Source organism: Sceloporus occidentalis, unplaced genomic scaffold (genome assembly GCF_023333645.1).
Source record: "Sceloporus occidentalis isolate IW3139 unplaced genomic scaffold, rSceOcc1.0.p SCAF_4, whole genome shotgun sequence".
NCBI classification, from domain to species: Eukaryota; Metazoa; Chordata; class Lepidosauria; order Squamata; family Phrynosomatidae; genus Sceloporus; species Sceloporus occidentalis.
In genome coordinates this window covers 133,073,241-133,086,700 of record NW_028316984.1, presented here as the reverse complement: position 1 = coordinate 133,086,700, position 13,460 = coordinate 133,073,241, and the positions used below count along the sequence as shown (strand labels likewise).

General features: G+C 40.5%; 1 protein-coding gene across 2 annotated transcripts in view; it reads right to left on the bottom strand.

Moving 5' to 3' along the window:
• Nucleotides 1–353: 353 nt before the first annotated feature.
• LOC149314632 (cryptochrome-2) overlaps nt 354–13,460 on the bottom strand; it is a 38,067-nt gene continuing 24,960 nt past the window's right edge. Inside the window, exons 7-12 of one of the 2 annotated variants that reach the window (XM_089521506.1) lie at nt 10,676–10,987; nt 9,256–9,407; nt 8,610–8,812; nt 6,736–6,825; nt 5,754–5,893; nt 354–2,904 (exon numbers count right to left, since the gene is read on the bottom strand). In XM_089521506.1, coding sequence (XP_089377632.1) covers nt 5,763–5,893; nt 6,736–6,825; nt 8,610–8,812; nt 9,256–9,407; nt 10,676–10,987 — 888 coding nt within the window. In that variant the 3' untranslated portion in view covers nt 354–2,904; nt 5,754–5,762. The remainder of the gene's footprint in view (nt 2,905–5,753; nt 5,894–6,735; nt 6,826–8,609; nt 8,813–9,255; nt 9,408–10,675; nt 10,988–13,460) is intronic. The other variant, XM_089521507.1, reaches the window with a different exon arrangement.

Below are 13,460 nucleotides of genomic sequence, written 5' to 3'. Positions count from 1 at the left end.
CGGGCCGGCTTTAGTAGAGAGAGCCGCTCCCACCGGCTCAACTCCTCCCTCCCTTTCAGGCGCCGCGGGCGGCAAAAGAGTCCTCCTGATGCGGGGGCGCGCCCAGCTGGTCTGTGGCGGCGTCCTCGGGTTGGGGGCCGGCGGGCCGGCTTTAGTAGAGAGAGCCGCTCCCACCGGCTCAACTCCTCCCTCCCTTTCAGGCGCCGAAAGACAGCTGTACATTATTCTAGAGCTGTGTATTCAATTCCCAAACCTATTTTCTGATTAACCAGTCTTTTCTACTACTGAATACAAAACAATGATACCGAACTTACTAGATTCATTATCAATAAAAATTAACAAAACAATAGACAGAGGATTAAAGACGTTTATAAAAACAAGTTAATAGTTACAACACAACTGTAAAAGCAGGAAAACATTTCAAAGAAGAGAAGTCACAGTCTGAATCTGTAGTGCAGAAAGTGCATTTCTCTCCTACTCTGTGGTAGGGAACAGGGCCATTTCATCTTGAGTAGTTTAGAAGGACACAGAACATCAAATCACATAGGTTATACTTGGCTTGCCCCTAGGGAGAAACCAGAAATCAGGACACCAAAAAGAGGCCTGAAGAGTAGGTCTCTCCTACTTGAGAAATGTATCCAAGAATTTCAGTGGAGAAGCGTCCTGGATGAACTTTTCCACATGCCTCTTCAGTAGAATGTTGCTGTTTCCACAGCTCTTCAAGGCTTCAGGTATTACCAGGTTTGTTCTTCACCTTCACATTTTGAATGTTTAGCTGGTCCAATGTCTAGTCTCCAGTTTTAATAGACCCAGTAACATAAGGAAGCAGCCTATTAAGGTATTTCATAGCTATGCTGGCTGGTAGCATTACTTCATCTGTGATACGTTACTTGGAATCTAACTGCTAAAAGGATCGAAGTCCCTTATACAGGCCAGCTCATTTCACTGCATGGTGTCAGCTACATGAAACAAATCTCAAGGCCACAAGCATGTTATTTCCCACTGTTCTGGAAGGGGGGGGGGGTTCTAGTAACCCTGCAAGGTTACAATGAAAACAAATAAAGGGAAAGTGATCAATAACCTGAAGGAACTATGATGCTGTCTGGTTAGAATTCAAATCAGGTAATTGCAAGGCATGCAGTGCATGATACAAGACCCAGGAAGTAATTTTAAAAAAACAAAAACAAAGAAAGAACAGCACAAATGCACAGCAATCTACAGCTGGGAAGAGGGACTAACCACACCAGAAGGGGGCTGAGTGAATAATCTGCAAAGGAGAGGTCTTTTAGTTTCACTTAGTCCCAGCAATGCATTAACTCTACAAAAGGTCACCCCAGGAAGCTTGTTCAATCTATGTCAAAAAATGTCTTACAGTAAAAAGGATAAAGTCCAAATTGGAGAAGTCTTCCAAAACGAAGTACAGCTCCTAAATTTTATAAGAAGACATAGGCAGGAGTGTGTTATGGTCTGTGCATTTTTTAAAAATCCACTCCAAAAATCCAGAGGGTTTTTTTGTGTGTGTGCAAGAAATGCAGTTTTGTGAACTATATAAAGTATGCAAGTAAAACGTGTGTGATCACTCACATTGCATATCTTATTCAATTTCCACAAGTCAAGGGTAGAGACAAGAAGCTATTTAGGGCACTGAAGCTATTGTCTTGATCAGGGGTAGGCAACCTTTTTGAGCCGGGGGCCGGGTTGCTGTCCCTCAGACAACTGGGGGGGCCGAAGCCAAAAAATAAATAATTAAATGTTTTTTAAAAAAATTAAATATATAAATAAACCAGGACAAATGTAGGCCAACATTTTCAAATAGAAGACACTTTTTTAAAAAAAATGGAGGACACGCGAAAAAATTTGCTGATTTTTTAAAAAATGTTAATATAAATGCATGTTTCTGAGGCTTCTATAGACAATTGCCCCCCAAAGGCCCCGGTGGCAATTGGCGGCAGGACCAGGCTGGGGCCGGTCCCAAGGCCTTGCCGGGCCGCATCTGGCCCGTGGGCCGCAGGTTGCCTACCCCTGGTCTTGATTATACAAAATTCAGCTCTCATTTGGCTCACCTATTAAGCATGTACTTGTCTCTATTTTCCCCAATTTGCTTTTTTTTTGGGGGGGAGGGATGAAAGCTGGTTTTTTGTTTTAAAAGGAAGCGACATTCTGTGACCAGGACTAGATTCTGTTTGCCTGTGGAACTGCAACACATAGCCCTTCCTATAGGAAAATGATGTCCAGAAAGTGTCTTTTCACATCATCTGGAAATTTCATAATCTAGGCAACAAGAATTCTATGCAGTGGAAGAGCTGTACTGGTCTTTTAGGTCTAACACACTGTTACTGACATTCCAACCATCCAAATGCCACTGTTAGTGCTATACATCAAATTGGTCATTGCTGTTACTATATTGTCCCTTTATATACATCAACACATGCTACCCTTAGGCTAACCACACATTTTTATTGATAACCATCTGATGCATTATGCTCTTGCATTTTGCTCAAATGTCAAGAGACTGTGTTCTGGAGTGTTTAATAGTTGCAGCTCCTGGAACTATGGTGAGAAAGCACCATGAAGTATTTTGCATGGTAAATGGAGCACCATGGTAAACGGAGGTAACTGGAATTCAAAGTATTATCCCAAGTCTTTTGTGAGCTGATTCCAACTGTCTCTCAGGAGAGCCAGAGATTTGTTTTCCAACACTTTCTCCTTATTATTAAACCTTGCTCACTGCATCCTGCACAGGAGTTTAAGAGTTGTGGTATTGCAGCTGTGTTAAACATCCACACACTTAAGAGATATAATGTTGTTAGTCAATGTTCTAATCCTTCTGGCAGAAATTCTTCTCAACCACTGTAGCAGCCATTCCAAAATATGTTTCTTGCCTTGTTAATTTCCCATTTCAATCTGTAAAGAAATGAAAGAATGCAGACATTAATGTTTTCACCCTTACAGAAAGTGGGGCGATTTACTCCATAAGCACAAACTGAAGGGCAAAACAGACATGCGCAATATGCCGGCTTGGGGGCGGTGTGGGGGCATGACACACCCCAATGCTGCCCCCAATCCGGCATCACATTGCCCGCCTGACCAGATAGCGGGCGGCGTTCCTGTGGCGCAGCGACCAGACACTGCATGCCACAGGCACGCAGAAGAGCCATGGTGGCGGCAAAAAGAGCACCTATTTCGGCTGGAAAAATGCCACATGGCCCTGAAGGGATGGCTTCAAGCCACCCCAGAGAAAGCTGGATTGGGGCTTCAGCAACTGCACACTGTGGCCCCAATCTGGCATTTTTTCAGCTGAAAAAGGAGTGGCAAAATGCCAGATCTGGGCCATGGTGTGCAGTTGCTGCAGCCCCAGTCTAGCTTTCTCTGGGGTGGCTTGAAGCCATGCCTTCAAGGCCATCTGTTTTGGCCCTGACTTCCAGTGAAATGGTGCTTCCTAGTCCTTATTCAGAAAGACTGGAATAATTGTCAGATCAACTTTTAACTCTCACATGCAGCATGTATCAATATGGTCGACCTTAGCTCAAGGCGTGCCTCACTTGTATCTACCAACCCACCAGCTGATGATCAATGAAATAATGCTAACAACAGTCTGTATTTGTGAAGTATCTGAAGCACTAGCTTTAAAAGAACTAACTCAGCTGCCAACTTGCTATCAGAATAAAGTAAGGCAGTTAAGAAGCAAGGAGAAGCACAGGCTAGAAATTAAGAGAGTAGAAGAAGGGTGCTTTAAGATGTCATACAGAACTTTGCAAGGAAGAAGGCAGTAACAGTTGGTGAGTTTCAAAATCTATTTAGCCAAAAGGAATGTACTAACAGAGTGGATATTACGAGAAAGAAAGGAAAGAAATAGAGGGAGGAGACACTGGAATAAGCCCCATTGAGCACATTTTGAAAACTAAGAGTAACAAACTGAATCAAGTCATAAAGAATTATGCCAACAAATATAATGTGATGAAACAAAACATGTGGACAAAACAAGACTCAGAAAAAAAAATCCAAATGAACATCAAAAGAGACAGAATAAAGAGAAAGAGGCAAACAGGAATGACAATTACAGCAGTCAAGCAGGGAAAAACCCAAATGTATTTGCAAGAAGTCTCCCAAAACGGCCATTTTAACAAGTTGGCAACAAAGTGTATCAGCCCAAAGGAAAAGGAAGCAGTATACAATCTGAAGAAATCCAATTTTGTACTCAGAAACTTAAAGAAAAGGTGAAAAAGGTACAGATAAAAGAGGTTGACAGACAACATCAGCTTTAGATAAGGTAACTGAAAGGTTATCAAGTCAGAAGAACAAGACATAATGAAAACAGATCAGTAGCAGAGGTGTAGAATTGCAGGTCAATGAACAAAAGGGATCATGTATGTTAAGAGAAAAAGCAATACGGTTAAGAGGGAGACAAAGACAATCCAAGCTGAAGAACTCTAGTTCTAAATGGGAAAGGAGGAAAACAATTACTAATAAAAACACAAAAAGAACATTGAAAAGGAATACAGGGAATAACAGAATGATAAATGACTTCTAAGTATGAAGGAAAGTCAAAGAATTAGGTGGACAGAATGTTTGACTTGGATCAAGGAGACCTGGATTCAAATGTCCACTAAGTCATAAGCTTCAAAAATGGCTTTATTCATGTCACTGATTTTCTATCAGCCTACTTCACAGGGTTACTGTGGAGCTTTAAAATAGAGGGTTTTAAGAGTCTGAGTGGTTAGGACAGCTAGAAAGGGTCGGATTTCACTTGGAGGTAAGAGTGAGAGATGTGTTTTAAATGTATTAATAATTAATTTATGTTATATTCAAATCTGGTAATAATGTATTATTTTTGTATCATACACTTTTGGCATCCAGGAATGCTATGTACTGTATTAGAAAACCTGTGTTCAGACATCGTGTCTGAGGAGGCAGCAGTTAAGGAGTAATGGTGTCCAGTGGGGATAAAAGATGAATAATGTATGACATGGGAACCAAGATGGCACTTAGAAGGTCCCCAGAGCTGGTGGCCATGGTGGTGGAACAGAAGGTGGTCTTTACATTGGCAGCAGAGAAAACCCTCACATTTGGTGGTCATGGATGAGATCAGTGGAAATCTTCATATTTGGTGGCAGCAGAGGTAGAACTCAAACCTCCCCCCACCTGCAATATTGGGTCTTAGAAAACTGAATTGGCAGGGGTGCTTCAGCTAGGGCATTTTTGTTTGCATGTGTCTTCAAGTCGCTTGCCAGCTTAGGGAGACTATATGAATTTCACAGGGTTTTACCGGCAAGGTATTCTCAGAGGTGGTTTTGCCAGTTCCTTCCTCTGAAATATAGCCTATATTATGTAGTCTTCACTGGTGGCCTCCCATCCAAATACAAACCAGAGCTGACCCTGTCTAGCTTCCAAGATCAGAGGGGATCTGGTGCCTTTAGAATATTTAGGCAGGTCAGCTAGGCCTAGCCACCATTTTAATTTCTCAGAATGCTCCTAAAGAATAGTACATGCTCCATCAAAATGGAGGTTAGTGTTACTACATGGAGCAGGAGGCCAGAATGAAAGATTTCAAGGGTAGTCCAGAGTGGATGATAAGTGTTGGGCATGCTGGGTTGTTGGAATCATGAGAGCTGTCCCAGGACTCCAAGCACAGGATTCCTGTTTTCATCCTTCAGCTGTAACGCTGAAGAAATGGTATTCTTGGAAGAGAAATCTAAGTAACTTAATTGGTTAACCATGTGGATTTTAATTCCAAGCCTATGCTAAGTACTTACATGAACAATTTATTGCCGTGGATTCACTGGAATTTGTGGAGCCATCACCTTTGCTCGTTTGTACAACTCTTCATTATGTTCCTCTATAACATCGTGCTTCCGTTTTGGAGACGTCTGGCCACAATGAGTCTGCCTCAATGCTACAAAAAGGTTTTAAAAATACTATAACTTTAAAGTTCCTCTAGAGCAGAGGTGGGCAACTCCATAGTAACAAGGGGCCAATTCTCCCCACCCAAATTTAATGCAGGATGAATCCCCCAGTATGCCAAAATACCTCTAATTCGGAGTGCCTCTTAAAGTAGCAAATGGACTTTTTGTCACCATTTTGAGAGGCACTCTGAGAAAAAAAGAGGTGGTTGGGGGCTTGTGTGTGTGTGTTTCCACATTTATTTATTTTTTTTGGTGCACTGGGAGAGCTGTCTGTCAATCCTCTGAGTGAAAACCACTGGAAAATACTGCCATTTTAAAAAGAAAACTGTGGCAGGTTGGTTGTGGTTTCAGGAAGCTTTGTGGGACTGGCAGCAGCTTCAATGAGCAGCAAAAGTGCAAAGATTTTGCAATACAGAAAGATGCAGATACCAATTGAATAGGAAAATGCATTATAAAGGAGGAATTATACGCATTTCCCTTATGGTTTTACTTCAGATTTTAGCATCAAAAGGCAATACTGATCTTTTCTCTTTTAAATCTTGGCAACCATTTCAAGTATGTATCAGTTAATTCCAGTTTCTCTCTTTAAATATATTCTTATGCCATCTGGAGCAGCAGTGTGTACAGCAGAGCACAGAAACTATTTGCTGCCCCACATGAGATGACAGAACCTCTGGAGAATGAGGCACCACTCAAGTCTGAAGCAACACTATCAGAAAAGAGTTAAAACTAGATTCTACCATCTCCATATCTTGCAGAAACTAAACTTACTTGTTTGGCTCTCAAAACACCATTAAAAGGATCACATAATTTACAGAAAACACCAGCTTACTTGTATTGGTGCAGCTTCCCTGGCTCAAGGAAGGGTCTGTGACTGGGTTGCTGAGGTCTTCCATGCAGGAAGGGACAGAAGCCAATAAGCCTAAAGGGAAAAAAGCACCAAGGTAAGTGTTTGCATTTAGGAACTAGTATGTCTTTTCATTGTGAGTTAGTGTAGTGTAGTGGTTTGGGTGCTGGACTAGGACTCCTGGAGTTCAACTCTCAGCTCAGACATAGAAATCCACTGGGTGACTTTGGACATGTCACACTTCCTCAGACTGAAGACGTATAGAAAATTCTATGATAGGATTGCTATAAGTTGGACCTGACTTGAAGGCATGTCAACAACAACAAATTGCTTTCATTGCATCCTGAAACCCACTTGTTATAGCTTTTAATAACATAGATGTATCACTTGGTGCAATTCTAGCTAGGGCTCATGAATCTGACAGACAAAAAACAAACTTGCTGAACGTGCTTCACTAGTATAATGCTATTTGAAGCAGTAATCTTAACCCAGTAACACGTATTAACTTCATATATCAAAAGCTATCATTTCAGTATAATCATTCAATTTTTTTTAAAAGCTGTCAGACATCCAAACAACAATAGTTCAATTCAGCTTTCCATTAAGGTTCAGCTATGCAAGCATATACTTACAGCCAGAGGGCAGCTGTAAAAATTATAATATTGGGAAGTAATGGCAGAAAACAATAGTGTGAGAAACATGTTAAACTGGTTGAACACTGATCCAGTGAAGAACATGACCATCTTCTTTAGTACCTGGCATGTAATTCTGACCATATAACTGGCCATTTATGTTTTATACAAACACTAGCAGTTTCAGAGAGAAATTATTTGCCCATTATACTTGCCACGCGCTATAATCTGGATTTATATTGTCAGAAAGATAAGTCTGCCGAGCACCAAGTGACACAACTTGCTGTAATATCTTTAAAAATGCCTAGAAAATTGTCTACCTATTATAGGTATACATTGTAACACTGATAAATTAAAAAAAAAAACAGGAATGATCTTTTGTTTATCCTGGAAGGATTTTTATTTGGTATTTTTTCTGGATTTTAAAGTTATTTTTACAAGGTTTATTTATCACTCTTCTATACGTTTACTTTCCTGATAAATCTACAGACTAAGACACTGCATCAGATTCACAGCCATAATGCCATGGTTACAACCCCTCCTCTCAACCTGATCCCCTAAACCCAATTTAAAATCCAGCCAGCAGCACCAAGGGAGAGAATTCTGTGGGTTCTGGAAAGCAAGAAACTGAAGGATGATGCACCCAGCCCTCTCCTGACAGTGAGGTGTAATATGAGCGGCAGAAGCAGGTAGCCCTGTGGGGTCTTGTTGGAACTTGTCAACATGTTGTCGCCTACTGGCAGGAGAGCCTCAACACATCATACTTCAGCACCCCTGTTCATTGATGCAGCTGGCTGGATTTTAAGATGGGATTTGGGGGCTTTTGCAATTGTAGCAATAGTACCATGATCATAAATGTGAATAAAACCAATTACAAGGTTATAAGTTTAACTTACAACATCATAACTGAATAACAGGATGCCTGCCAAAGTGAGATGATCCATAGCAATAAAAGATTAAGGTTCTGACCATATCCTAACTACCACAATCAATGTATGCTACACATGAGAGATCCCTAGCAGACCGTAAGTGCTGTTCAGTTACAGTTTTACCTCCACTTTCCTTTGCCCTTACAACCACTACACCAAGCAGTACATGGGCCTGCAAGAAGCACTGATGCTTCCTGTGGGTAAGTAACTATTTCTATCTTATACAAACTAAATGGCATAAGAATATGTTATCGTCTATAGCACAAATCAAAAGTATTATGTAGGTGCAAGTACTTACAAAGGCCTCTGTAACGCGATAGTTGCTGGTAGATCTGCTTCATGCGCTCAATATTCAGTCGGCTGGTCTCTGCATGGTTCACCATGGGTTTAGGATAGTCTACCCCAATGACACATTTTGCTGCCTTCTGCACTGATTCAGGAGCATTCCAGGGCTCATAGATATAGCGTGAGGGAAACCCTTTCAGCTTGGGTAGATATCGTCTGCAGTGCAAATTGAGAAACCCTTATTTAACACTGAAAATAAAGTATTTATCCTGTCAGTGGCCCCAATTACATATAGAAATAGACCTGAATTCTTATTAAAAATATTTTAACCTGTTCTTCAGCCAGAACAGCTTATACAGGACAACCCCTGCCCAAAGATTTATAATTTAAAAACCACAACACAAAGGGAAAAAACAGTGAGGTGGTACGAATGGGGAAAAATCTTCAGGCATTAATTATTAGGGTCAAAACCTAGCTCTTATAATGAGCAGCTGGACCAAAATCTTTTCCAGTAAAGGAGGAGCCAAAGGCAACTAGTCTCTTGTAAATAGGGAAGATGGAACAACTCTATTTCCACCACTTCCCTTCCTGATGGAACTGAAAAACTTTAGTTGAGAGAACTGATAAGATTCAGTGACAGAATTAACCAATATGCTCACCGGATGTAGTCACCACTGGGATCTGTGCGCCGGCCAAAGCCAACAGGGCAATAGCAGTGGAAGAATTGTTGGAAGAAAGCACTGCATGAAAGCCACATCCAGCTGCCTGAATTCACACTGAAATCTGCATCCAGTAGCAGCTCATCAAATACCTATAACAAATAAAAGAAAGGGCACACAATGAGAAAAGTCCTTCAAGATAGATCTTAGTGGAAGATGTCAAAGATAATACTAAACTGTTCATGCATATTTTGATGAATAGGTCAGGAATATAATTTTAGATGGCAGCCTTTTTTTAGGATTTTTTTATTGTTTACAAAAGGTAAAACACAATTACATCACCATTCTACTTTAAAAACACAAGCTAAAATACAGATTTACAAAACTGAGGTCTCATTCAAAATTCTAAACCAAAAGATGGCAGTCTTTTCACTTGAAGAGCAGAGTAAACATGTTTAAAACAACAAATCTTATGGGTAAAGAATCAGTGACTCGGGACTTGGAGAATGATTTCTTATTAATTGCCCTCAAGTTGATTTTGACTTATGGCAACCCTGTGAATGAGAGACCTCCAAGTCACCCTGTCATTAATAGCCCTGCTCAAGTCCTGCAGACTGAGGGTCATGGTTTTCTTGATTGAGTCTGTCCATCTGGAATGTGGTCTTCCTCTTTTCCTATTGCCTTCTACGTTACCAGGCATTGCTGTCTTCTCTAGTGAGTCATGTATTCTCCAGATATATACAAGGAACAACAGACTCAGTTTAGTCATTTTGGCTTCTAGGGAGAATTCAAGCTTGTATATTTCTAGGACCTATTAATTTGTCTTTTTGGCAGTCCACTGCATCTGTAGAACTCTCCTCCAGTACCATATTTCAAATGAATTAATTCTCTTTCTTTCAGCTATCTTCACTGTCTAGCTTTCACAACCATAGGTAGAAACTGAACATACAATGGTGTGGACAATCCTGTCTTTGGAATGCAATGATACATATTTGCATTTTAAAATTTTGTCTATCATAACTGCCCTGCCAACTCCTAGTCTTCTTCTGGTTTCTCCTGGTCTGCTTCTGATTTCACCATTTTGATTTATGACTGAGCCAAGGTACAGAAAATCTAACAATTTCAATGTCTTCACTGTCTACTTTAAAGTTATGTGAATGATCTGTGGTTATTTTTTTATCCTCCTTTTGTGTTTTCTTCCTTGGCTTTTCTCAATAACTTTTCCAAGTCTGCGTAGAGTAAAGAATGATATAGATATGCTATACGATCCAATAACATACAGGTTTATAGAATAACAACTACAGTTAGAAATAGTAGTCCCTCACCCTATATATCTGAAGTTGCTCACTTGCTGCCATGTTCACTCCTAAGTCTCCCTGTTCACAACATACACTTTCTGCCTCCACCTGCCATGACTCACCCTCACGCCAGACTCCCAGCTGATCCACAGGTCACCTCTGGTCAGAAAGCAGGCCACAGCATGCCGTGCCAGGTGATGAATCCAGCCTTCCTGTCTCAGTTGTGTCATGATAGCATCAATCCAAGGGAAGCCTGTTTTCCCCTCTGCCCACTTTGCCAAAGCTTCAGGATTTCTGTCCCATGGGATCTGAATGCAGATTGGGTTCCCTTCCATGCGATCAAATTTGGGATTGTTTGTGGCAGCCGTATAAAAAAATTCTCTCCAGAGCAACTGGCCATAGAGGGAGAGTGGTGGAGTGCTATTCCGCTTCACCTAGAGATGATGAAAAAATCGCAAGTTGCATAAGAATAAGTAAGACTGTGTGGAAACTCTTTTGCATATAAGTAGATGAATTCTGCAACCTGAACAGAGGCTACAATCACAACTGTCTCTTTACAAAACTTTTAAATGAACTTGATAATCTCTGCAGGAGACATTTATTCAGAGATCAAGACAGCAAGTATTGTTCAGAACAGTACAGTTATTCTCAAGTAGCCTTTTACCAAAAACAATCATCTGGAGTTAGAATATTTGCTTTAAGTTTTCATTGTATATGCAGTCCACAGAAAGCAACTCAGGTAAAACGGGCTGCACTCTGAGTGGTAGGACAAACACTTAATGGCTCCAAACACATTTAACTTATCTGTATAAAATCTGGAATCTGTATAAAATATATAAAATGGCCCTTTTGTAAAAGCAGTCATAAAGTTGGAAAAATTTCACAAAGGTAATCTGATATTCATTATGGATTAGATACTCTCTCCTTCTGGGTAGTAGAAGGCCAATTAAATATGATCACTCCTACCAGTCTGTACATATCACTGTCCCATTGTTGAGACAACCACAATGTGCTTTCAGAATATCCAGGATGTGTATTGTCTTTCCACGTGATGATTTTCAGGTCTGTATAAAATAATCTTTGTGCTAAAAATGATGCCCTTATTTTCAGAATTAAAAGTTAGTTTCCCTGTGTTTATTTATAACTATTGCTGAACTTAGGTGCAATGGGAGATACGTTTTCCCACTGTCCTTTGGAACTAAGAAGGAGGATTATTAAAAAAAAAAAAGCTGTTACTCCCCCCACTCTTTCTCCTCTTGGAGCCAGCAACAGGTTTAGAGGACCATCCGTTTAATGACTGGACCATAAAAAGGAATGAGCAGATGGAGTCAGAAGGGAAACTGGTTCAATTAGTGTATAAGTCCTTGTTCAATGTTTCCAGACCCATAAAGTGGTAATAAATAGGATCACCTTCTGCAACTATGGTCCCCCAATTGTGTTCAGAATGCACAAGAATTCAGAGTTATATTATGCTGACTGCATATTCATTCCTACTGCTAAACAAAACATATTCCATTCATAGCATGTTTCTTGTAATCTACAAATCTTGCATTTTGGAATGTTTTTCCCTTGACAAGCCAGAATCAAAGGCCAAGAGCATGCCATAACTTGTGTCTCTGGGGAGAGTCAAATTAGAATAATTAGCTTATTAAGTCACAACAAATCACAGATGGAAAGGTCTTTGATTTGTTTAGCCACTTATAAACAGTGGCAGTGATGCACTAATACAATACTCAGTTCTGATAAACCAGAATCATGGAGTTGGAAGATAGTGCAAGGGTCATCAAGTCCAATTCTCCTGCCATGCAGGAATACACAATCAAAGTACCTGTATTCCCAACAGATGACCATCTAGCCTTTGCTTTGAAACCTCGAAAGAAGGAGAGTCCATCCCACTCTGAGGCAGCATATTCCACTGCTGAACAGCTGCTGAACAACTTATAATCAGACAGTTATTATTAATGTTTAGGTGGAAACTCTTTTCGTGGAGTTTGAATCCATTGCTCTGTCTCTGGAGCAGCAAAAACAAGCTTGCCCCTTCTTAACCTTCCCTTCCCCAGGCTAAACATTACCAGCTCCCTAAGTTGCTCCTCACAGGGCATGGCTTCCAGACCTTTTACCATTTTGGTCAACCTCCTCTGGACATGTCTCAGCTTGTCAATATCCTTCTGATATTGACAAGTGCCCAGAACAGGACACAGTATTTCAGGTTTGGTCTGACCAAAGCAGAATAGAGTATTATTTCCCTCAGTCTAGACAATCTGGATAATCTGGAATTCTACAGACTTCTAAAGAATTTCAGATTATCACAATGTTGGAACCAATTCATTACTTGTGCACTATGCCAATGGCATCTGATTCAAGTATGCCTTTGGGCCCAATTTGATGTGCTGATATTGATCCTTAAAACCTTTTACAGGTCTCCGACAGAGGCCTGCTATGACTGTTCTTATAATTTGAAATGAGCCAAGTGGCAACTAGAGAAAGGGCCCTTTCAGGATGGCATCCATTGGGAAATCCTCTCCCCAGAGCAGTCTGCCTGGCACTTAATTGGTTACCTTCTTGGCACCAGACAAACAACATTTTTTGTTGTTTTCCTGAACTTTTCAGATGTACTTTTAACCATACTGACTGTTTTATGCTTTTAAAATTTTGGAATGTTTAGTTTTCTATTTTTGGTATTCACATATTGTTTCATTCTTTTTGTAAATTGCCCTCGGAATGTAATTGAAAGAAAGCATACAAATGTACAGTAAATACATACATACAAACCTCCAGGAAACATCCATCCTGCAGGACAATTACAATGTAAGGAATACACCAAGACACTGTAAACTGCTACCACAAGATGATCTGTTAGAGATGTGAGGGTAATTAAGCTGTAGATGGAAGCTTTGTTCCAATTCT